General features: G+C 32.5%; 1 protein-coding gene across 1 annotated transcript; it reads right to left on the bottom strand.

Moving 5' to 3' along the window:
- Positions 1 to 8: 8 nt before the first annotated feature.
- Positions 9 to 15,571, bottom strand: LOC139499302 (uncharacterized). The gene is made up of 3 exons (XM_071287969.1): positions 15,308 to 15,571; positions 12,208 to 12,372; positions 9 to 943 (listed from the first exon to the last, which is right to left on the bottom strand). Exons 1-3 carry the CDS (start codon positions 15,489 to 15,491, stop codon positions 588 to 590), a joined length of 705 nt encoding a protein of 234 aa, XP_071144070.1. The 5' UTR covers positions 15,492 to 15,571; the 3' UTR covers positions 9 to 587.
- Between the last annotated feature and the right edge of the window lie 12,160 nt (positions 15,572 to 27,731).

The following is a 27,731-nucleotide window of genomic DNA, read 5'->3' as shown; positions in this document are numbered from 1 at the left end:
AGACATAAAGTAACAATACAGTACAAAATAATGATAGTACTACTGAAAGCAAATTAAAAGTACCATACATACTTATAATATGTTATTTGTATATCCTACAATCCTAATTTATCAACTAAGTTAAATAGTAGCCTAGTTAAAATATGTTACAGCTATCTTACTGTGTGTTTAATTATTGTTAAAATAACAAATATTTTATATGTGTCAGCTATTGGAAATATAAAAATATAAAAATTAAGCTTTATTTTAGATTATTGATTATTCAATCATCTTTGTCGTTATATAAAAAACCTTGAACATGTATTACTGTAACGTTCTAATTTCTTTTATTGTTCTATTTACATACCATTTGTGATTGAGCTGTCAAAATGCATGTTTTAAATGTTAATACTGTGGAATCATTAATTTTATTTTCGTTGTTACCTTTTTTTGTGAATTTGTTTGTGAAACATACGTTTCTCTTTGCAATGAAATAAAAGGGTTTTATGTTTGTTACCTATCTAAACAACAAGCACGATAAGTGCGAACGGTACAAGTAAAGACCGTAGTTTTGAATACATTTTATCATATTTCAAGCCACTGGAATATTACTCCGGAAGAAATTCTTTCACGTTGACAATACCCCCTTTACTTTTAACTGGTTGTACAATCTTTTTTGTCTCTGTAGGGATGCTTATTTCTTCTGACATAGTTTTCTCTGTGCGTGACAAGACATCTATCTTTTTTTGCCATATCCATTTTCCATCACCAAGTGGAATGAAGAGAGCAATATTAGCGAAAATTAATCCACAACCTATAATCGTTATAACAGCGCTATACTTTGCTAAACTATATCCAATTTGCATATCCTCTTGGTCAACAGAGTATTGGCTAATTACTGCTAATGATATAGCATTAGGTAGACCGTCCACATATTCTCCAGTTGCATCAAGAGTGAAATAACCTACGAAAAGAGATCGATATTGTCGTTAATATTGAATTTGGAAAAAAAATAAACCTCAAAGGGTAAGTAAGAAATACAAGGTTATACCAACATATTACGTTGTTTGAAATAACATAGTATAAAGATGTTGCTAAATCGGTATCTTATTGAATAAAAATATACACCCCCTTTTTCATTAGTTGAAAGGTCCGGGTTATGTCAAAGTTCATCAGACATTCCGAGACCTTGTTGATAAATATTCCGTATCAAACTCACAAACATTTTTTTTTTTTCATTTTTTAAAGTGATAACGATTTTAAAATAATGTGGACTGCTGTACCCTATTTTTGACATGTTTACCTATTGTATCTGTTTCTTCTGTTTACACAGTGTTGTCTATATAATAGATTTTTATGCGATTGTTATACAATTGGGAGGTTAATCTAGCTATAAAAACAGGTTTAATCCACCATTTTGTACATAAGAAAATGTCTGTACCAAGTCAGGAAAATGACATTTGTTATCTATTTGTTTGATGTGTTTGAGCTTTTGATCTTACTATGTGATTTAGTACTTTCCGTTTTGAATTTGAATCGTTTAATTTTTAGTTTACTTTACATGCTTTGTGAATATCAATACTGAAGGAAAATACTACACTCCCGCCTTCATTGCACATGTCTTTTAATTAAAAGAAATTAGGCAATAATTTTCAAGTCGGCTATGTTGTATGTCAATGATGTAAGATTATACAACTTTAGCTACTGGATCCTAATTATTGTCACTTAGACCAACTATGTCTCTTTTTGGTTGTTCACACCAAATTTGTCAATACGACGACACAGAACATAAATGTCATACAAGTGGACGGTTGAGCTAGCTACATAACCATGTTTAACCCTTTTGAAAATGCCTCTAGCTAGTTAGGAATATAACAGTTTTTTTTTATTCTTTCCGATAGTTGATATAGACTACCATTTGATTTTGGCCTGTTATATGGACTTCCACTTTTTGTTCTTTATGAGAAGCAAAAACATCGCTGGATGTTTGAATCTCCTCATTTCATTCATTTCAACACTGAAGTCGAGATAGACAAAGGCTAAATTGCATTACATCAACATGGAAAAATACCTGAATCGTCAACAAGGTAAACATCTTTTGTCATGAGCGTATATCACAATTATAGTGTTAAATGCCCATTGATATCAAACCGACATTTAAATGTTATCATATTATTGATACTCTTTAAAATCATATGGTTTCGCTTTTATAAGTAGGTTAACATGTCAAAGGTCCGCAAATGTTGTTATGCGTGACTAATTTTGTTGAAAATCTTCAATAATGAGCAATATGCACTTTTAAAGGATTTCGTCAGCCTTGTACCTCATTAATATATGATAATGTGCTGTTATAAACATAAACTTAAGAAATATTTGAAATAAGTTATGCAAATTCCTCATGCATAAATTTGACAAACTGACTGGCTTTGTTAAGATGTAGAACAGGAATAAAAGCCCTGTTCATTGATTTGTTTTCTATGTACGATTTTGTCCCATGTACATTTACTTCATATCCTTTTATTTTTTTTATTTGGTCATAGTTTTGTCCTTTTCTATCATAATGTCTCCTCAACGTTTGTTTTATAAGGTTTTGATTTTCAAGAAATTTGGCCTTGAACATTACAGAAGAGACATGCATTGCCGATGCCCATATGTTATAATTAAATTGGTTCCTTAATTCAACCACTAGTTTAATGCCATTGCTGGTAGACGTTAGATCTATGGAACGCCGGAACTGTCTTATAGTGTAAATATTAAATGTGTTTTGTCGCTTTGTCTTTACTTCATGTCATTTCTTCTTTATGTTATTTGTAAGTTCCTCTATGTCCTGACACTTCATATCTGTGCTATGTCAAATTAATTGTTTGTTTGGTCAAACAATTATATTATATGTCATTGCTCTTCTTTGTTATGTTCAATATGTATTACATTATGTTGTATCTACTGTATGTTCTGTGAATACCACTAAACTTTATGAACAACCTTTAAGTTCTTTCACATTTCCTCTACGTTGTGTCTATTCTTCCTTTAAGTAAGTCAGTTAAAAATTGCGTCCTGTCTCAAATGTGATAGTTATGTTGAATGTTCTAAACGTTTTGTTTTGATACATCTTTGTTCTATGAAAACCTCATGATACTATATTCTATTGGCTTGATGTTGTGTTTATACATACGCATCTTCTGTGAATAGTATAACATATCATGGTATAGCTTATATGCGTTTTGCCGAACAATTGATACTCTCTGTTAACATTAGGGATATCATGTGAATCTACTGGTATGTTAAATGCAAACACGTATAACATTATGGGTAAACACCTATTACGTTATGTGCAAATGACTATTACACCCTTTAGGTATTCATCACATTCGCACGAAGCTTATTCATTACCCCTTTCAAACTTCATTCTCTGTTCAATTTATGTTTAGAACCACTGTTAAAAACCCTCATTCATACCAATACAAACTTACAGCTATCATTTCGGATATTGCAAGTCAAAGACTTTTTAAACCAGTTCGGATTGGAAAAGATGAAAAAGAGAAAAGATCTTTTCTCAAACTTTCCTTTGCCAACAAAGGTATCGATGGCGTCAACTTGGGCAATATCCCCCCAAATCCAAAATACTTCCTTATTTTAAAGACAAGTCTGTACCAATCATTTCTTATACCTATACCAAACCAATTTCAACTTAAATTTTCAATTACAAACACGTTTTGCAGGATTTCAATATTGACGATTTCATATTTCATGTCTAAACCTCCTGAGTGTACCTGTGCTACTTCCCAATTCACATATACTCCGGCTGGCCACGTTATTACCGGTGACCGCAACATAGCCAATAACAATTCCCTGCGAAATGTGTTATCCAAAGGTCCGAAGTATCGTGAGCCTAGATACATCAATTGGAAATACAACTTCCAAATACTGATGGATTCGGTCAAGGATTATGCCAGGCAATGGGCTAAATAGTTATCAAAGGTACCAGGCTTATAATTTAATAGGCCAGACGCGCGTTTCGTCTTCATAAGACTCATCAGTGACGCTCAGATCAAAGTAGTTATAAAGCCAAACAAGTACAAAGTTGAAGAGCATTGAGGACCCAAAATTCCGAAAAAGTTGTGCGAAATACGGCTAAGGTAATCTATACCTGGGATAAGAAAATCCTTAACGCGAGAAAGAAGAAGATACTCTTTCTGAATGGATTAAGGCTGTGAGGTCGTTGATACAAATCATAATTAAAAAATTGAATGGGTCTATCAATACACATGCTACGTCAATCGTTAGATACCCAAATGTTGCAAAACACTTGTCCTACCTCTATGACAAATATGTTGTTGTCCCCGCAGATAAAGCCCCAAATAACATCGTTTGTGTGTGTTAATCTCACTACACAAACTGCTTGATAAATGAATTAGGTATTGACAATATACTTGGAAACTCAACATATACCCTCACGACACTGACCAAAATGGAAATCCTGGATAATCATAAGTCTGTTCTATGTTCCTTTGGAATTTCAACCAAAGATGAAGAACTGGATCTTCCATCGCTGTATTGGATACCTGAACTACATAAGTGTCCGTAGAAACAACGGTATATTGCTTGGTCTTCCAAGTGCTCCAAGAAACCTCTTTCTAAATTATTAACATCTATTTTATCAGCAATCAAAACCGGGCTTCAAAGTTATTGTGAAACTGCCTATTCTAGAGATGGCGTAAATCAGATGTGGATACTACAAAAATCCAAGATTTGTTAGAGTACATGAAATCTAATTAGACTCTTTCATCTTGCAATAGTATTAAAAGACTTTTCTACACTTTACACAAGTATTCCTCATTCCAAACTCAAAGACAAATAGAAAGAGTTAGTATTGCTTTGTTTCATAAAAAAAAATGGCCAACGTAGATACAAGTATCATGTCTTAGGGAGGGATAAATCTTACTTTGTAAAGAATCACTCTGATTCAAACAAAAACCTATCCGAGTCTGACATTATCAAGATGCTTGATTTCTTGATTGACAACATATTTGTTACGTTTGGAGGACGTATTTTTCAACAAACTATCGACATTCCCCTGAGAACCAATTGTTACGGTAACCCTTCTTCTTGCCGACTTGTTCCTGTATTATTAAGAGGCTGATTAGATAAGTCTTGAGTTCATGATATTTGTTTAGAAATTTCATCAAGTTGTTCACTTTGTGTCGTCCGTGGTATGATTATAAAATTAATGCATATTTTGATAAAACAGTAGAATGAAGGTCCCTGTTTTGAAAGATTTCTCGGTTAACCCTTCTTTTAGTTTTGTATGTCTATACTGTATATAAATGTTTTGCAGTAGTTTCCTAAAAGTTCAGGTGAAAGGAACAATATAATATAAAAAAGAAGATGTGGTATGAATGCATATGTAACAACTCTTCATATGAGACCACATGACACAGAAACGTCTATTATTACGTAATGTGCAAACAACTATTATGTTATGGCAAACGCCTTTTTAACACATATTAAAATAAAACGCATCAATGATATATATATTTATAGAATATCGAAAATTAAGGAAATCTTAAGACTGTAATAAGTTAAAAAAAAACAAAACTTAACTGCATTTACGGAGAACGTGAACGGGAAATAAATGTATGCTCTCTTTCGCGCGCGTCTGGCGCAAATATAAAATTTCACTCCATCGCCATACTTTGCATACATACTTACTAGTATGTAACTTATTACATAAGTCTTGAGTTCATGATATTTGTTTAGAATTTTCATCAAGTTGTTCACTTTGTGTCGTCCGTGATATGATTATAAAATTAATGCATATTTTGATAAAACTGTAGAATGAAGGTCCCCGTTTTGAAATATTTCTCGGTTAACCCTTCTTTTAATTTTGTATTTCTATACTGTATATAAATGTTTTGCAGTAGTTTCCTAGAAGTTCAGGTGAAAGGAACAATATAATATAAAAAAGAAGATGTGGTATGAATGCATATGTGACAACTCTTCAAATGAGACCACATGACACAGAAATTAAAAACTATAATTCACCGTACGTCCTTAAGCAATGAGCAAAGCCATAACGCATAGTCAGGTATATAAGGCCCCGAAATGACAAATGTGAATAATTCAAAGTAACACAGCAACAAACGACAAACACTGAATTACAGACTCCTAACTTGGGACAGGTACACATATGTTGTGGCAGGGTTAGACATGTTAATGGGCGCCCAACCCTCCACTTAATCCTTGGACAGTAATGCAACATATCAATACAAGAACTGTACAAATTATAAAAAAAAACCCATGTGATAAACAGAAGCAAACAACAATCACTCAAGTATAGGATCCACACTTGGGACAGGTCCATATAGAATGTGGCGTAGTTAAACATATTAGCGGGCGCCCAACTGGTTTAACTCAGCATTTGGACACACATAGAAATACACATCGAATAACAAAAACACAGAATGGACGTGGCAGGGTACTTGTACATCCGAACGACAAACAGGCGACTCTAAGTACAGATCTGATAATACTCGCAGTTACTGACAGGTAGTTTAAAGTTTCAATTGTTTCTCCCGACGGCAACCTCGAACAAGATATATAACGGGTGTCAGAATGATTAAATATTTAAGAATATTGATTATTATCGAATAAGAATTGAAAATTGTCCCTACATTTCCCTCCCAGTAGGCTATTTTAGCGAGAAACGTGTACCAGTGTAATGCTACCAATGCAATGACGTATTCCAAGCTCTATGTCGCAGCTAAGGAACCCTTCAAAAAATTTAGATTTTATTGTCGCTCATTTCCCATAACAGTTGTGTATATTATTCTGAATAACATTCCAAAGACCTACTGATTCCTCCATCCTTGACGGAAGGGTATAGACGGGTGGGGCAGTCGCCCACCCCCTCTTATCTGAGACTTTTTAAAAATGAACAGGGATTTTTGGAAAAATCTGGTCCGATTCTTGATTCTTGATAAAAAGTGTACAAATATATAAAACAACACGTTTGATAATTTATTGCGTCCGACGCGCTTTTCTGGATTTACCTTCATCAGGAACGCTCAAAGCCAAACATTACGACAGGCAAAAAGGTAAAATAAAAAAGCTGCATTTTCTTTAAAAAACATTCCATCTTGAAAACTGCTTTATCCATGTTATCTGTAACATGTAATCCACAAAAATGACACATACACATATTTCCTTTGATATAAAGTGTTATTGGCCTTGTATCACCTTCACTGGCCATACTCGCTATCACACTGCAATTCCAGATAATGACTTTGATTCATCCGTATTTGGTCCAGTAACAGTCCCATACCGCATAGTCAGCTGTATATTTATTTGTTTACCCCATTTCATTTTTCACAAGTTTAAAAAAAGGGTAACAGTTTCTTATATATAATCAATGCATTAATCCGCCGTTGTTTTTGTTTATCATGTCAACGAATATCGTTGTATTAATTAGAAACATCTTTGTACTTTTTCAAACGGAGTATAAATATGGGCTGTTTTTGACAATACAATGCACATATATCGGGTACAAGCACCATTAAGTCATGCTAAATCACTGAAATCTTCACAATTCTAGCATTTTAGTTAAATTTTAGACGGTTTTCGTGTAAAACGAAAGTGGCCGCATTCGTGTTCATCCTTAATATTAAAATGTAAGTTGTATTTTATGATAATACATAACATATATAAAGGTTGAGGATGAACACGGATGCGGCCACTTTTATTTTTGACAAAAACCATCTGAAAAATGGCATTTTTAGGCATATTTGGTAGCTTTTTTATGTTTGAGCTTGAATCGGATCGTTTTTAATGACAAAATTAGTTAAAATATTTCACATAAACTAATTGAATAAAATAAAATAGACACTTAAGTGTTTAAAAAGTGGTCAAAATCTTTCGTCAGATGAACCTGAAATTTGAGGCCAAAATCGGTCCTTACCGGACCTACTCCTTTAGCTAAATACACAATGAAGCCAAATTTTTATATAAGGGATTTGCTGCACATCTGCGAAAGCTTATCTTAAAGAATATAAAGTTGCAAACAAATATATTCTGTTGGATCTACAATTAATTATTCTAAAATATACATTTTTTGACAGTTTCCGTTTAATATTGCCATTTTTAGAAATGTCGGTCCCCCTATTTTGGCTGCTGTTAAAATGTGAAAAAAAAATTATTAATAGCTAGCGAGGAATGTAGTTCATATGATTCAATCCTAATTATCCTCAAAATGTATAATCCCTCTTAGGCAACATTCTGTAAAAAATTCACCTATATGAGTCATTTTAGTCATTTAAAAAAGATGTCGAATTTTCAGTACACCCTACTTATAGTTATCAAAGGTACTAGGGTTATAATTTAATACGCCAAACGCGCGTTTCGTCTACATAAGACTCATCAGTGACGCTCAGATAATAATAATATAAAGCCAAACAAGTACAAAGTTGAAGAGCATTGAGGACACAAAATTTCAAAAGGTTGTGCCAAATACGGCTAAGGTATCTATGCCTGGATTAAGAAAATCCTTAGTATTTCAAAAAATTCATAGTTTTGTAAACATGAAATTTATTAAAATGACCATATAATTGATACACCGAAGTGCTGACTACTGGGCTGGTGATACCCTCGGGGACGAAACGTCCACCACCAGTGGCTTCGACCAAGTGGTGTAAATAGTTATCAAAGGTACCAGCCTTATAATTTAATACGAATTTCGTCTACATAAGACTCACCAGTGACGCTCAGATCAAATAGTTATAACGCCAAACAAGTACAAAATTGAAGAGCATCAAGGACCCCAAATTCCAAAAAGTTGTGCCAAATACGGCTCTATATTTCTAAAAAAAAATGCAGTTGTAATAGTTTAAATGAAAGTTTGTAGGATTAATGAGTCAGAGCATTAATAATAAACACAATTTTTGATTAGATTAAAATATATTTAAGCCCCATTTCTGCGAAATTTATGTGCGCACAGTGTCAGGGTTACACATTTCAAATGATTTTTTATTCTCCATTTTCTGATTGCCTTGATATCTGCAAAAGGGACTTTTGAGATCGTTAATGATAACTCTAACGAAAAATCGTTGTTTCAGTATTATCATATGTAACATTTTTTCTACAAACTAAATTCAATCAGCGTACATGAAGTGCATGTCCATCTTTTTACCGCTACATAAATCATCCGTTAAATTTTTCACCCTATGGATATTGAACTAGTCAGTGTTAATTTCAAAAGTGCAAAGTAACCTTAACATTCAACACAGCACGTTTGTTGTATAACAGAGTAGAAAAAAGAAATTTTAAGACATTTAGTGAAAAAAATAGTGGGTACTTTTTGTCATGTCTATACAGTTACCGACATATAATTGATTAATTAAACCAATATCGACGTTTTCTTAGTCAATGACCAGTGGCGGAACCAGAATTTTTGAAAAAAGAAGCTACATTTGTTGTTTCTATTAGCAGTTTGAACTAAATTTTGCCAAAATTCCATGTTAATTTAAAAAGAATCCTAGATAAGAGGGAGTGGGCAAATATCTTCGTCCTCAGTTAATATAATCTGAACAGGTTAATATATAATGTATTGACCTCGTCATCAACTATGATTGATACATATAATTAGTCGCTTTCAAACACAATATGTTATAAGTATGTATGCTATCTATGTAATGACCCGGTTGGTGGAGGTGAAAGAGAGCATCAATTTATTTTCTGTTCATATTCTCCGTATAGAAATGTGGTTTCATATTGTTTTAACATGCTACATGATTTTGATTTTCCCACGTTTAAATTTTTACTGCCAATGTTTATATCATTGATGCATTTTCTTTTAATCTGTGTTAAAAAAGCGTTTACCATAACGTAATAGATGTTTGTCGTTAACGTAATCGGTGTTTGCCCATAACGTAATAGATGTTTGTCGTTAACGTAATCGGTGTTTGCCCATAACGTAATAGATGTTTGTCGTTAACGTAATCGGTGTTTGCCCATAACGTAATAGATGTTTATCGTGAACGTAGTCGGTGTTTGCCCATAACGTAATAGATGTTTGTCGTTAACGTAGTCGGTGTTTGCCCATAACGTAATAGATGTTTGTCGTTAACGTAATCGCTGTTTGCTCATAACGTAATAGATATTTGTCGTTAACGTAATCGGCGTTTGCTCATAACGTAATAGATGTTTGTCGTTAACGTAATCGGTGTTTGCCCATAACGTAATATATGTTTGTCGTTAATGTAATCGGTGTTTGCTCATAACGTAATAGATGTTTGTCGTTAACGTAATCGGTGTTTGTCCATAACGTAATAGATGTTTGTCGTTTACGTAATCGGTGTTTGCCCATAACGTAATAAATGTTTGTCGTTAACGTAATCGGTGTTTGCCCATAACGTAATAGATGTTTGTCGTTAACGTAATCGGTGTTTGCCCATAACGTAAAAGATGTTTGTCGTTAACGTAATCGGTGTTTGCTCATAACGTAATAGATGTTTGTCGTTAACGTAATCGGTGTTTGCTCATAACGTAATAGATGTTTGTCGTTAACGTAATCGGTGTTTGCCCATAACGTAATAGATGTTTGTCGTTAACGTAATCGGTGTTTGCCCATAACGTAACAGATGTTTGTCGTTAACGTAATCGGTGTTTGCTCATAACGTAATAGATGTTTGTCGTTAACGTAATCGGTGTTTGCCCATAACGTAATATATGTTTGTCGTTAACGTAATCGGTGTTTGCACATAACGTAACAGGTGTTTGTACACAATGTAATAGGCATTTGCACATAACGTAAAAGGTGTTTGCACATAATGTAATAGATGTTTGAACATAATGAAATAGGCATTTGCACATAACGTAATAGGTGTTTGCACACAATGTAATAGGCATTTTCACATAATGTAATAGGTGTTTGCACATAACGTAAAGGGTGTTTATACATTATGTAATAGGCATTTGCACATGAAGTAGTGACTGTTAACAGAGAGTATCAATTGTTTAGCAAAACGCATGTCAGCTATATCATGATGTATTATATTTTTCACAGAAGATACATATGTATAAACACATCATAAAGCCATTATAATATAGTATCATGAGGTTTGTCATAGAACAAAGATGTATCAAAACAAAACGTTTAGAACATTCAACATAACTATCACATTTGAGACAGGACGCAATTTTTAACTGACTTACTTAAAGGAAGAATAGACACAACGTAGAGGAAATGTGAAAGAACTTAAAGGTGGTTGTTTATAAAGTTTAGTGGTATTCACTGAACATACAGTAGATACAACATAATGTAATACATATTGAACATAACAAAGTTTAGCAATGCCATATCATATAATTGTTTGACCAAACAAACAATTAATTTGACATAACACAGAGATGCAGTGTCAGGAAATACAGAAACTTACATACGACATAAAGAGGAAATTACAAGACGTAAAGACAAAGCGACAAAACACATTAAATATTTACACTATAAGACAGTAACGGCGTTCTATATGATCACCGACAGAAGTACTATCCCATTTGTCAAAAAACCTTATACTGAAATGAAGTATGATGGATTTTTTTGCGACCTGTCATACAAATGAGAGCTTTAGCTAGCTTTAAAACCTGGTTTTATCAACCATATTTTACATACGTAAATGCCTGTACCAAGTCAGAAATATGACGATATTATATATTGGTTTGATGGTTTTGAGCTTCTGATCTTGCCATTTGATTAGGAGTTTTCCGTTTATAATTTTCCTAGGAGGTCAGTTTTTTTTTGTGCTTTTACACCTTAATCCTACATTTCATTGCAATAAAAAAAAATCTGGGTCATAAACATATATATTGGATGTTTCAAAGCATTATTTTTTTTTCATTTGGTGTTTCTATGGAATATTTTGAAAACTTGAGGTAACATAGTAACTAAAACTAAAAATGAGATGAAAATTTGACTGGTTATTTTCTTATATGCAAGAAATGTTATGCGAAATTTTGTTTATAGTACATGTCAGGATGAAACTTTACGTATGCTAAGTACTCTTTTTCTTATTTCAAAGAAAAATAAATTCTGCACAGTTTTTGGAAAAGTGCAAATTTAACCAATACTAACAGGGGACACTCAATGGTGGTATTACACCTGTAAACTACTTAATTGAGTCCCTGGAGAAAAAAAAAAGAATCAAAACATTTTATATGTTTATAATTAATGATGCATACCTCCAGCAACACCTGTTCCGAAAGCAATCACCTTTGTTATAACAGTGAACAACTTCTGCTTGCTAACAGAATGAATGGTCAGAGATAGCATTAACATAAACAAGGTTCCAGACACGAGTCCTAAAGCCTTATGTAGTGTCTCTCGTATAGGAACTTTCCAGCTTTCTACAATACAACAAGATTAACGTTTTATTTCAAACAATTTGTTATGGTAGTTGTATTCATATGATATTGGAAACCTATTCCAAGAAAGATAAACACATAAAAGGTAATTTCAAAACATATACCTCCTAACAATATATGAAAACTACGTACAATCAGTTCCTCAAATTGGAAAATTAAAGCATTCATGTCATATGCACTTTAAAGTTTGACTGCAAAGAACAAATTAGAAACCAAATATCGCTGTGCAATGATGTTCCACAATGATTTAATTATTGATTTTTTGTAATGTTTTAATAGTAAAGGACCATACGATAAAGATGTAAAACTGTTTATTAGAACTAAATTTATAAAAAGAAACTGCTTTGTAAGAAAACGTTTATTTTAACTACAGGTATATTTTCCCATACATTTTGGTTTGTAATGATGAAGTTGAATATTGATGAAGTCAAATTTTGATTGACGCGATTTTAATTTGATATATCGTTATTGAATACGACTGTCCAAGATACCAAAGTTAATGTTCCACCTGTTACAGCCGTAATCCGTCTTCCTTTTGCGTTTATGACACTACCGACTGCAAATTATCAATTGTCTTGTTTTATTGTACGTCTGTTGACTTTGATTTTTGATTGTCTCCTATGTTGTTTCTCTCCTCATTTTCTTAGTTATACTGTCGTCACTCAATAAGTTATATTATTTTGATTTTTGATTATGACATAAATTTCTGTAATTAAAGTGCAATTTATTCTTTTTTTCCTCACTTATGTCAATCTGCCATACTAACATATATACTTTGCAATCGTGTGAAAGTAGAAGAAGACATTCGAACAACTTTTTGCACGCAAGGCAGGCGACGTGTTTAAGGGAAATAAAGATTAACTCATATTCATCAGAAATATAAGTGACATCCGTAGTGTTGATCATGAAAAATCTTGGAAACGAGGAAATGACGTTTGAACAAGACACTCAGAATTATATACGATCCTGTTCTCTTTTCCCGAATGTGACCTACCAGATTAGACATATCACCAAATTTACACTTGCAACACGACGGATGCAAGATTTTGAGTAGAATCTGTTCCCCCTTCCGAAGAACTCGATATTACCCCGGGGTTTTAGTTGGGATTTTGTTGTTTTTTTTTTTTTCCATGTCGTTATCAGTGTTAAGAGTTTGAATGTTCCTTCGGTGACTCTCGCCTCTCTTACATGTATACAACACCACAAGGACAAATGTAATGTTACAGAGTCAGCTGTTTTTCAGAACGGCAACCGTTGGGAAATTCTAAAAACAAATCAGCAATTATAAGACTTGCAATATTTACCACCTTATGAACAAATACTATGTATCACATTTTTGATTTGAGACCAACTATTATGTTGGTTAAACTGTTTTTAAATCAGTACCTGTAATGTAACAAACACTAATTTTTCAATCACGGTTAAAAATCTTGCATTCTCAACACTTCATATATTTTGTGTTAAATATTTTGTTTACAATACAGTTGTGTTCATCTCATTGCGAATGTTTTTTTCGTAAATATTATAGAACCAAATTATGAATTATTAAAATCAATAATATGTACCAGACTATATTTAGACCATTCGTGTATGGCCTTGATCATCTGCGTTTAGACTCATATGGTCCGACCATACGCGTATGGTCCGGGTACTAGTTATTAACCCGAAAGACGTTGTCACATTAATTAAGAGTTTCTAAAAATTAGTCTTTTATATCATTTGATTAGAAATTTCAATGACCAAGTAAAGCGCTTGGCGTTTTCAACTACAAAATTACCAAACTAGATTTATAGGGTTTCTGTTTTGTGAGAAAAAAATGTATACTAAATATTCCAAGTCTGAACTTGCCAATGATATCACGGCTGAATAAATATTCCTTTTGAGAAATGAAACAATCTCGCAAAAATGAATCAAACAAAACTATCTAATTTGTTCTGCATAAATGTCAGGACTATTTTTATCTTAAAAATGACCGGCTAAAATCTCAGTTATCCTGCTTCAAATATTATATTATTCAATATTTCACGACAAAATGTTTAACGTCAATATATAAATGGTTATAATTTCGATCTGTAAATTTTGTACTATATATATTAAAAGATAACTACAATTACAACACATCACTGCGGTATCCGATGCAAGCTCTGTAATGAATGCACAAATTATGCCGAATAAGAAAAATAAAACGGTGACTTCGGTTGCATGGGGATATATGCAAACAGTTTTGTCTCGTATTTGACACTTTAAGGGCATACGATAAAGTTACAGGGGAGGTAATGACGTTGCTAACGTAAAATGTTATTTTCGCGACGTCAAACTGTGACAAATCAGGAAAAGATGCATTTTTCGACTGATTTTTATCATTCAAACTGATTTATTTTAAAAACGAGTGCATGAACCCCTATTTTTTAAAATGACATTTTGTTTCATTTTGCAGGAAGATTATGTGGGCCAAATTTTATAAAACTGTAAATAATGCATTTTTTTTAAGTTTGATAAATATACAGCAAAAAATGACGTTTTTTTCTCAATTCATGATAAATATGTATTATTTTTTAATAAAAATTGCATAAATTTTTAAGATACTTATAAAAAACAGAAATTACAAATTATTTCACAAAAACAATTTGTGTTTATCTTTAAAAACAAAAAAAAGTTATGGCTTTCTTTCGAAAGGGAAAATACGGCCACAAATCCGAATTTTGAGCAAATATAAAATTTCGACCTCATTTAACTCAAAAAGTAGCACATGAAGGTATATTTTTTATAACATATTTGATTTAATCAGGTAAAAAATAGTCTATATGCAAATTTTCATCAACTTGTAAATACAGGATCAAAACTGTATCGTATGCCCTTAATCGGTTATTACATTAAAATTAAATTTTCTATCTTCATATGTATTAAATAATTTTACCATCTTGATGTGGATTCAGTACTTGCATATATTTGCTAAGGCATGGGTGTCCGTTCTTAACTCCTGCATATATTGCAACGTCAAGACTTGTAAATAATGTGTTGAAATATGTTGTATTAAATCCCCAAATAACCTCTGTGTACTCATTCCATTTTACTCCAGGATCCAATGATACTACCAACATCACTATAGAAACAGAGAGTAACACAATACAAATAACTGGCAGAACTGCTAGAACTATTTTCACAGCTGTTTTCAAACACTCGCCCATTATTCCAACATATATAAGATCTGATGATTGAACGGAATGGAATTAGTAAATGTCGGGTTTTATATTAAAACAAAAGTCATGTGATATAAACATTACCATTGGTCCAATATTTAGACTTTCCAATCGGATAAAATGTAAATATACAGATAATAATAGAGCTTATCATTAGGACAAATTTGAAGATTTCATTCGTTCAACAAGGCTTACGCGGATTGATTATCCTAACTCTCAATACTTGTTTGAAAAGTTATAAAAAGTATGTAGGTTAATCTTTGTTTAGATATCAAATCGAGGAAGGACATGCAGTTCCCAATGCACTATGCACCATTCATTCTTTATCAAATGTGTTGCAACATGCCAATATATTCTCATTTGCAAATTCGAAAACAAAACCCAAAAACACAGTCTACAGTGCAATTTTATCTCGAAAAAAAAGGATCTCTCCTTTTTTCTTTTTTTTTTTAGTTTGAGAAAAAAATAGTGTTATTGATAAATTCAATGCCCAGGTATTTCAATTAAGCTGCTTCTAATACATAAACAGTAAAAGTATGTACAAGTATAATAACCCAATGAAATAAAATGTTAGACATGTACTGTTATCTGTTCACATTTTTAACATTTCATATTTATGAATAACCTTTTATAAGTTTATCAACATGTATTTTAGAGGAATGCTTGGAAACGTATGTATACAGGAAAAATTGCAACATATGTTTTTCATATGTTTTCATGTCGGGCATAAACTTATTTTTACATATGTGTTTAAACATATGAAAACATATGACATAGTTGCAATTTTTCCTATGTACCGCATTTTCATTTTATTGAAAATTCTACAACTAGCACTGGAATCCCATGGATACTGTATAGTTTGAAATATAAAAGGCCTTTGTTATTCTTGTACATGCTGTAAAAATCCTTCATATAAATAGACCTAAACATTAATGCTTAACTTCTGTTTGTTGTTGCAGCCGATATGTTGACCTTTTTATTTATTTTTATTCGTGTCACCCATTTATTGTCGAATTAAGGTTTGTCCCACATCTCTTTTTTTTTTTAAACTAATGAAAACTCTGGTTTTGGTACGTCAACTCATAGACTAGTTGCTTAGCTATGTTAACAATTTAATCATGGGATTTTGTTTTGCTTTTCAATAACATATGATCAAATCGCTGAAGAATTCTTTACTAAATTATCCAAAAAGAGTTAACTGTCAATGCCTCAAGGTGTATTTAATACATAACAAGCGATGATTCGACTGTCTGTCTGAGGTGAGGTAAATGTGAAACTTTAAAGACGGAAAATAACTTATGTCAAGATTGAATTCGCGGCAATGTTAAATGTTTCTCTCGGAACCCCGATTACGGCACGCGATATTCATTACAAATCAACAGCAACTCTCTTCAACTATGAGTATGTGTAAGTTTACCGTTACAATTTAACAGATCAAACGAAACCACAAACATGTATGAATTAATAAGATATGAGACTTTTATGATTTTAACAGATTGATTATTCAAACTTTATGACATTTGTAACGTTTAAAATCAATTTTCGTAAAGCCTCCGTTTCCTTAACAAAGTTTAATTATTTCGAATAATTGTTTGAGAGATATTTAAAGTTTTAAATCAATTTCACTTTTTATATTATTATCTATGTAGAGCAATATCGTGATATAATTTTCGGAAACATGTAAATTATAAAAGTATGATTGCCAAAGATTCTACTATAGAGGGAAGATCATAGTAATAAAGTTAAAGATTCTACAGGTTACATTATTTTAAAAATAGAAAAGAAATAAAGTTCTTGATTTAAACAATCATGAACCAATGAATATTTTTCTAATGTTCTTTTTCGATATTTCTTTGTTGACTGCTATACCCGTATTTTTTTTTTACATTTCAGCCTATTATGTCTGTTTGATTTGTTCATATATCGTTGTCAATATAATGGAATTTGATGCGACTATCATACAGGCGAGAGGTTTAACTAACTATAAAATCTAGTTTAATCCAACACTTTCTACATAAGAAAATGCCTGAACCAAGTCAGGAATATGACAGTTGTTATCCATTCGATTTTGTGTTTGATCCTTTGATTTTGCCATTGGATTAGGGACTTTCCGTTTTAAATTTTCCTCGGAGTTCATTACTTTTATGATTTTTCAATGATTACAATGTTTTTTATATAAAAGGTCCCGTGGCAACTAAATATTCTCTTTCTTTCTCTCCTACGTTATGTATGGAGTTAACTTCTGTGGTACTAAGACGCAACAAACGTTCCCTCATGGGTGAGGTGATATGTATTCTGACACCTCTGTTAAATGTTCTCATAATAAATTAGCTCTGGTGTTCGTAGTCTCCTTTATTAACAAAACGGGGTACCTGATTGTCTTTTGGCTTCCACGAAAGACGTTCGAAGATGAACCATTTTTTTTTTTAATTTAACACACAAAACCCATATACAGGTGAAGTCCGATAACTACATGCACTGCATATATCTTTGAAAGACCTAAGCGGGTAATCAAATGAACTGGTGCTCCTATTTTTTCGTTGCCAAACAAACATTAAACAAAAATGTGTCCCCAGTACACGGATGCTCAACTCGAACAAATATTTTCTATGTTCAGTGGACCGTGAAATTGGGGTAAAAACTCCAATTTGGCATTAAAATTATATAGTATATGGAACATGTGTACTAAGTTTCAAGTTGATTGGACTTCAACTTCATCAAAAACTACCGTGACCAAAAACTTTAACCTGAAGCGGGACAGACGGACGTACGAACAAACGAACGAACGGACGGACGAACGGATGAACAAACTCACGGACGGACGGACGAACGAACGGACACACAGACCAGAAAACATAATGCCCTCTTCTATCGTAGGTGGGGCATAAAAACCAACACAACAGACATACAGCGCATTATCTAGATATTTGACAAAGATCACTTTCTATGAAATAGCAAACAAAAAGCGATTCAAATGCGGGATTGAACCTTAAGATTTGATAATAATTTGTTGTTCGATCACTAGTTGAATATTTTACGATATTTGAATGCGTTTATACAAGTCGTTCTTTTTATTACATGAACTTGGAATGATAATATAAAAAGTGAGGCGTAAATTGTATATATTATTTATGATTTTGGAAGTTATAATGCAAAACAGCTAGTTCTAAACATTTAGAGGAGAAATAACTCCAATGAAAGAACAGAACCCTATAATGTTTTGAAGTAACGTAATGCCGTAACTTCAAATTTGATCAACCAGTTATGTTTAATTCAGGGGAAAAGAGAGAGGGATGTTTTCAAAATTTGACCATTATCTCGACCGTTTACACAAATGATCTACTATTAGGTCCAGGACCTATTTTTTCAAAAGAATGTTTTGTTCGTCCCAATGAGGTTTTTTTTAACATATGAGATACACGTACTAACAAACAACCTCTGAAAAAGCTAACTATCTTACCGGATCGCTTCATTAAGTATTGATTAAAACATTACAAAATACGGAGCCCCTTTAATGCCATGGACTTATAGATATTTTAGCACGTCGTACATTTAATATGGTGTGCATCTGTTTGAAAAATCCAGCATATAACTTTAAAACTGGTGGGCAAGACTTTTAAACGACTTTTAAACAAAAACGCACGACTTTAAGACTAGCTGGTGCGAACGACTTTGGTGCGATTGGCTTAATGACAAAGTTTGACTCTAAAGGAAAGTGCACGGATAACGAAAAATATCTATATTTACATTGCACTTAAAAACTCTGTATTTAAGGATGTTACAAACAGTTTGGAAAAAAATAAATTCATTTCTTTAACAGTAAATAATAAAAATAGAATAATAGGTAGTTTCGTTTTTGATACTGACTATATCATGTGGAATATCTAGACGAGCCCGTTAGGGCGAGTTTAGATATTCCACATGATATAGTCAGTATCAAAAACGGAACTACCTATTATTCTGTTTATCGGTAATTATGACGTATTGCCTAACATTTTCAGTGATACAGCCAGTATGTTGATACTCGAAAATATAAGGCAGTAAGATCAAAGGGAAAATATATGAATTACCGATACCGATATCAGCAAACACATAAGCAGGGTACATAACGTTAAAAAAAAGGGGTCTGCGGCGCAACAAAAGCGTAATATCTGCTTTCATAAACCAGAAATATTGTCATTATCTTTCTTATTTATTAATATCGCATTATCAGACAGCAAATCAATTCGAATGGGTTGGTATTAAATGTATTAGCTTAAATACCCTCAGCGATACCTACGATGCTGTTACTGCAGTATAGAAACGTATGACTATAATTTATTTTGCGCACGATACAGAATGACCATAGATATGATGGAGACAGTTTTGGATGTCAGCGATGGACTTGATTTAGAAGTGGGAAAACACATTTTGTCTGTAATGGTTTCGATAAATTTATAGTATTGCTGACTGACCACATAATTCAAATATTATGTATTTTACATAAAGTTGGAAATGAATTTCACTTTGCTGTGTCAAATGGTCCGCACGAAAGTCTTTTATTGTTGAGAAAACACCTTTTTTTTCTTTTTCAATAGTTCAGTAGGTAAGATTAAAAGTTTTAACTTCAGGTGTGAACATATTGATACAGACCAGTATATGATGTTTCTTCACAAATTTCATGACAGTCTCGTTGCTTAGTTTCACGGTCTTAGATGAATGCGGACACGACTCCATGTTTGAGCAACAACTCCACCTCAAGTCCATTCCCTTTATTATTATTTTTTTAAGTAGATATCAGTAACAAGTATACTTATGTACCATATCTATAAGCATAATGTACATCTTTAATATCAACGTGACATTCGCCATTAGCGTTGCTTACAGGAAACACAGTTCAACATAAATACCAATGCAATAGAAATAGAAATAGTTCCCGAAATATCTGGTTTGGATTCACCATGCATGACCTCACTAGAGACAATTTGACAAACATACTTACCCAAATCGAACAATATTACTATTCACATCGATCTGTGTCTTCATTTGGTCATCAATGCATATAGTCATTGAGAAATTTTTGGAAAAATACTTGCACTCATTGAACAATTACTATCCACACTTATCTGTGTCCACACTTGCTCCACCATGCATACAGTCGCTAGAGAAAAATATGACAAACATACTTACACAAATTGAACAATTTCTGTTCTGTGTCTACACTTGGTCAACAATGCAAATTGTCGCTTAGAATATTTTGAAAAAAAACATACTTACACAAGTCGAACAATAACTATCAATTCTGATCTGTGTCTGCAATTGCTTAAATATGCATTTAGTCACTGGAGATACTTGTCAATCATACTAACTCTAATCGACATTATATCGACATTGATCTATGTCCACACTTATGATGGACATTTAAAGTAGGTCGCGTAAGGTAACGGTCTATTCAAAATCTTTAAATTTTATTGTACACATTGAACAAGAACTGTTGAAGAAAATGGTAATAATCACAATAATTTGTTTGTTTACAATTTATGACTATCTGATAAGGTACATCTTTATCCTGTGATACGGCGAAAAACCACTCATCATGGTAACAATCGGGTAGACAATGAAGAAATGGGTCCTTTACTTCACCACATATATAAGAGGTTTCTTCAAAACATTTCAGTTTAGAAAACAGCCCCGATGTATATATGTTCGAGACAGAACACTTTTAACTAGTAATTGAAAACGATTCTAATTTGTTTAATTTCAACTATACTTTAAATACATACAAGTGCCTTAGCTTTCACATGTGAAAATGATATACTACTTTCATAGTCAATAGAAATCAGAACTTCGGAACAACAAGAATTTCCTTTCGATTTTCGGTGATATACGGTTTGATTCGTGCATAGAAAAGGCAAATTGAAAGAATGAAATTCTTCACTCTTCCAAATATACTGCTTATTGCATCAGGAGGGTGCATTATTTTGGCAATTTCATTATCTGGGGGATCGCTGTCAAAATCAATTAAGTGGAATTTATATAATAGTGGAACTAGCTATGGCGATCCAAATGGACTTGTGTTTCGTATTTATGCTTATCAGAATCTATGGACTAGTTTTGATGCATATGTTAACACCAACGATCCTGCTCAGGCTTATGAGCTCATCAAGAAAGGTAAAATATGTAAAGTAGTCTTGTATATTTTTTTACTTCTAGTTCATTTATATGGGTTGGAGTTAAGTCTGACGTCCATTTTAACTGAACTAGAACACATGTTCATTTAGGAACCAGCTGAAGACCGCCTCTTGTTTTGGGGATTTTCCAATCTAATTAAAAACCGATTTCTCATCTTGCTGTTTTGAAGACCTACTGAAGGCCTTGGGCTGTTATCTGCTCTTTGGTTGGATTGTTGTCTCCTCATTTGCATTCTCAATTCAAAAATAGTATTTTGATAGAAATATAAACTGATAAATGTTGAATAGTGTAACAGGATATGAAAAAATAAAATCATTTTAAAATTTCAAATAGAGAGCTTGAACGATCTTTGGTGATATTTGTATAAATAAGGTTATATATTCCTGTCTAACATCAGTCCACGTTTTTCGCGCTCTTCTCTTTTCGTCCTGTTTCTAAAGCTAGTACATGTGAAATGTATAGTTTACGAAAATGTGCAAGGTTTTATTCATCCTGGTATTTACACCCGACAGTTTAATGTTTTATTGTTGAATCCAAATAGTGTTTTTTATCATGCTTCCCCAAGTTAGTTGTATGATATTGACGAAGCAAGAAAAATTGTAATACACCAGACTATTCATAGTTGTTGTTGATTAGTAAAAAACTAAGTCTATAACCAGCAGTTTTAGTTATCAAGACGCAAATATTCAAGTAAGTGTCAGATCAAAGAAGGAAAAGTCCCGAGATTGGAACAATTAAGTTATTTCACCTGTAACTGAATTTTTTAGAATTCATCATACTCTATATTAATCATCATCATATATAAGACAATTCGTTTTATTGATAAATTAAAGATGTCAATAGTATATTTTGAAAGACATATATAATATATGTACATCAAGAGTATCCACAAAACAAGCTCTGTTATTCTGATAAATTTCCCAAGATAAATTTCCTAAGATACATTTCTTAAGATAAATTCCACAAGAAAATTTCTACAAAGAACTGACCCCAAAACAGTGTACAAAACAGAAACGAAACTTAAACACAAAACAACGAATGTAAATATAAGTTTCTCTATGAAACAGTTGTACTGAAATAGCATTTTTATTTATATTGTTCTTTCAAAATACTAGCTATAGCCACGCATCAATGTTTGATAGGCTATTATTCATTATAATGAAAGCGCAAACTTCAAAAGAAGAACACGACGAAATGCTTCATAAACAGAAAGACGAACAGACAAACAGTTGTCAACAACACACAATACAGAAAACTAGTTATTAGGTGACTGGAACTTATTCAAAATTCGGGATGAAAAATTGAGCTTTTACAAACGAGTTATTAATAACTACGTGTTACGATACTAAAACAAACAACTAAGTCTTGTCCAAGATGACATATTGACCTTCACATGTCTATTTTGTATTTGCTATGAAACATCGATACCACATTATTGTCTAATAAGTCACATTTATTATGATTATCCGTATAATGTAAATATAAATACTATCAATTAAGTTGAATTTTAATCCATGTATATTTTACAGATTCCTGGCGAGTCTTACCGAGAATATTGATAATGGCAACGCTTGGAATAGGGTGTACTTCTTTGGTTGTTCTTCTACCGGCCAGTCTAGTTCCCTATTTGAAAAAGAAAAGTTTCGTTTTGAATTCTTGTAGAATCACATCTTCCGTACTTTCCTTAGCTGCAGGTAACGTTCGATAACACTAAAACATTCGAAACTGTTTTATGCCCTATTTATAGGCATTATGTTTTCTGGTCTATGCATCCGTTCGTCCGTCCATTCATTCGTTGTACGTCCGTGCATTCGTTTGTCCGTCCGTCCGTCCGTTCATTCGTTTGTCCGTCCGTCCGTCCGTTTGTTCGTTTGTCCGTCGTTCGTCCGTCTGTCCCACTTCAGGTTAAATTTTTTGGTCGAGGTAGTTTTTGATGAAGTTGAAGTCCAATCAATTTGAAACTTAGTACACATTTTTCTTTTGATATGATATTTCTAATTTTAATGCCAAACTAGAGTTTTTATTCCATGTTTACGGTCCACTGAACATAGAAAATGATAGTGCAGATGGGGCATCCCAATCTAATTAAAAACCGATCTCTCATCGCTCCTGTTTCTGATATGTCGCGTGGGAGATCTAACGAAACCCGCTTTGAGGTCACATGTGAGGGACCTCGTAGGTGTGTCTTTTTCGACCAATGAAATTGAGTCTTCTACGATCTTGGAAGTTTAACGTAAGGCAAAGGGATGCAACTCATTTCATTTACGACGAAATCGTCAGTCCAAATAATTCATAAACTTTTTTGATTGGCTTATTAATAGGTCGTCAACTCATTTGCATATCTTTATAAATCATAACTTTTAGTTCACTCACATGTGACTTCAAAGCCGGTTTCGTTAGATCTCCCACGCGACATATCAGAAACAGGAGCGATGAGAGATCGGTTTTTAATTAGATTGAGGGCATCCGTGTATTACGGACACATTCTTGTTATCATTTTTATTAGATGCACAGTGCAATTACCAATACGAATTACTTTTTTTAAGTTAAGGCTGTTCATTACATTGCCAGCAGGCTTTTAAAAATGTTATAAAATTAATTGATAGTATAGACAGTAGATGTTATCAACTATCGGTCACCGTATACGGCCTTCAGGAGCAATAGTTGGTATATTTTAGAGTTGTTTTATTGCTTTCTAAGATCGTATGTGATTGTATTTTGTATGTGTTTACCTCGTGTTTCACATGTAAATGCAACAGAGTGTTTTTAAAATAGAATATTGTATTGTATTTTATCATATGATATTTTCATTCAAGACATTTGTATCTATAATAATGAGCATACTACATACAACACAGCAAGCTGTAAAAGTCCCATGCATAAAAAAAATGAAAACGAAATTCAGACAGGGAAAAACAGCGACTGATTAATGAGCAGCTGAAATATAATGTAAAACAACTGACACTTGAACACAGGCAGACTTAAGACAGACATGCATGCATAATTTGACAGGATTGAAGATAATTTTCAGCGTTAAACGCTTCTCTATGACATTAGTGTAAAAGAATTACATAATAACAAACTATCAAAAATGAGTTAAATGATCTTTACTAACTAGATGGATACCCCACCCCATAAACAACTACCAAAAGGCATACAGACATAGTCAAAGTTTCGACGTAACAATACTCCTTGTAACTGACAAATGGTCGAAAGCCAGTAAACAATTTTACAAAACCAAAAGTCAATGCGTATTATAATCTTATTGCATGCACTTGAATTCTTTTAACAAAGAAATTAAATTGTTACTAGTACTTTTCTATTGTAAACTTAATTATGTTGTGAACGCATAGAGGAAAGTTAGGGGAAAAGGGTTTACAGGTTACATAGTTACTTAACTAAATTGATATTCATTTTTTGTTTTGTATTTCAGGGTCAATATTGGGATATACTTTGAACTATTACAAAAACAAATACAAACTGATGTTAGCGCCGGTTTTCTACGATCCGAAGTCATTTTACCCTGACGAAGACAATTTATCGACTGGATTTTTTATGGCAGCAACTGCTTGTGTACTTTTCTTTATTTCAACGATCGTCAACATTGTTAATGTAGTGATCCACATAAAAAAATGGAAAATCAATTGTCAAACCAATTAAAGAACTTCCGGCGGAAACTGAGGAAGATGTTGACAGAACAGATCCTGAAAAGAACAGTGCAATTTCTGTCCAGATTAAGATTAACAAGAAGTAAAAATAAATTTGAAAAACTTACGTACAACTGTATTTTTATTTACGAAATAGGATTTCCGTCACTCGGCAAAAAATATTTGACGAGGTGTTACAAATTTTAGATTGGTATCTTTGATGATTTTTTTTATTGTGTACCAAAGGAAAATGGTTTCGAAAAAAAGCAGCTTAATTTTCGAATTCGACCAAGTTAAGCCGATTGAGTACAGAAGAACACATCATAAAATAGCACTCATTGATAGCAGCAATGTTGTAAATAATATATTTATATAAAACCCTATTATATACCTTATTGTTGATTATTTTAAAGCTTACTCTATTTGAGATGAAACCGATGGTAGCCTTGCATTAAAATCGGATGCTCCTATATTCCTTTTTGTCTGATATTTTGTTATTTCAAAATGACTCACGGTTCATTGAGGTCCCTTATTTTCTTATCCCGAAATGATAATCGGTTATTTTGGAGGGATGAGTACATTTTATGTTGAAAACAATTAAGAATTGAATGCTTCGTTTTGTAACTTCATTGGGGTGTAAAAGCGTTGACCGAAGTACATGTTGTATGAGGCGCGAACGCGAACGCGCTTCATTCTAAAAATGTGTACACGGTCAACGCTTTTACAACCCTATGAAGTTACAAAAAGAAGCATTCAATACTTATAATTACATTTTGTAGCTAGGCTCATGAAATCACGATTTTTATTAAGTTTTTATATAATTTACCTGTGCACTTGAGTGTAGGACCTCGAGTCATCATGAATAATAAATTTTATTGTGTAATGCAATTGATTAAGGAATAACGCGAGATGTGCAGTTAGCCAATCAGAATAACGTATTATAATGAAACATACATCTAATGTAATTACGTATATACAATTAAAAATCTAATACACGATTTTTTATCATTTGATCCCAGTTAAAACCAGATAGTTGATGGGAAAATCCTAACGGTGCAGAAAGAATTAAGCACATTATAGTTTATTACTAATATAATAATATTTGTATCATGGAAGACTTGCATAATATCTTTTTTTCAACATACATTTAAAATTTATGGAGTGGCAAGTCACAAAATTCTAAAATATTTGATCAATCTAAATATATCATAATTATTATGTTCACACTACCATAAAACGTATGTTTAATGTTTAAACAAATTTGTGCAGCACAATGACGTCCAAGAAATCGACATTGCATGAAATATCACTGTGATTCTGTATAATTATGATAGATATTAAAACACGGATCAAACTCACATCTTATGAACCGGCGTGTTTTAATGAACGTAACTTTATCAAATTGATAAATATATGTAAGATGTTAATAAACCTACCTCGTATAATTTATATTTTAGTAGCCTGGATTTATTTAAATAGATGATTGAAAAAATGTTGTGCAACAACTTTTGTCAATAAAATGTAATAATCTGATTTTTAAGCTTTTAATTGCCATATCATTTTTCATTCTGATGAGTTAATTGAAAATCTAACAAGATAAAAATTGAAGAATTAGACTCATTGCAAAAACCTGTGTGGTTGATGCTTAGTACAAAAATGCAAACGGACTACGCATAAAATACAGACAGAAGTATTTTGGAAAGTCAGATCGAAATCAAATTCACATAAGCTGTTACAGTGTGTATCAAAGACCTCAAACGTCAAAATTACATTGTAATATATACAAAATGTAATCAATGTCATAATGTGGAAAGCTTATCTACATTATCAATACATTTAAATACCTTTATCTTATCTTCATACTTTATGCGTTGTTATATATTATGTTGTATTATGTCGATTTAATTCTAGTAGTCCATCCCCCAATATTTATATACCTATAAAAAGTATCCATATCTTCCTCATTTTCATGAAGCAGTCCCAAATGTTCATCCCGGTCAACTTGCTAAAAAGAATTCATCTATTATTTTTTATTTTTTTATTCCATCGTGAATATACATTTTTAATTTGCCGTTTAATGTAAAAACAAACTCATCAAAAATGCTAGGCATATAGACAAATATAGCTGTTACCAATCAATCAACCAAGCAATGAATGACTGACTGGTCAAAATTTCAGTCGGAAGACATTGAACTTAGAACAAAATGTATGGCTTGTAAGATCCCACCACAAGTGTAACTTTCTAACTAAAGCATTGACCAACATTGTAGGAGTATTTTTCTGCTGAGCAAGGTAGTTGTAATTTTATACTCATACAAGCTTA

This window comes from Mytilus edulis, chromosome 12, assembly GCF_963676685.1.
Source record: "Mytilus edulis chromosome 12, xbMytEdul2.2, whole genome shotgun sequence".
Taxonomy (NCBI): Eukaryota; Metazoa; Mollusca; class Bivalvia; order Mytilida; family Mytilidae; genus Mytilus; species Mytilus edulis.
This window is presented reverse-complemented; position numbering and strand designations above follow the sequence as displayed.

Coding starts and splice junctions, on each gene's coding strand:
- LOC139499302 (XM_071287969.1), bottom strand. CDS start 15,491: ATGTTGGTAGTATCATTGGATCCTGGAGTAAAATGGAATGAGTACACA. Junction 12,373..15,307: donor ACTGAATCCACATCAAGATG/GTAAAATTATTT, acceptor GTTGTATTGTAG/AAAGCTGGAAAGTTCCTATA. Junction 944..12,207: donor CGGAACAGGTGTTGCTGGAG/GTATGCATCATT, acceptor CTCTTTTCGTAG/GTTATTTCACTCTTGATGCA.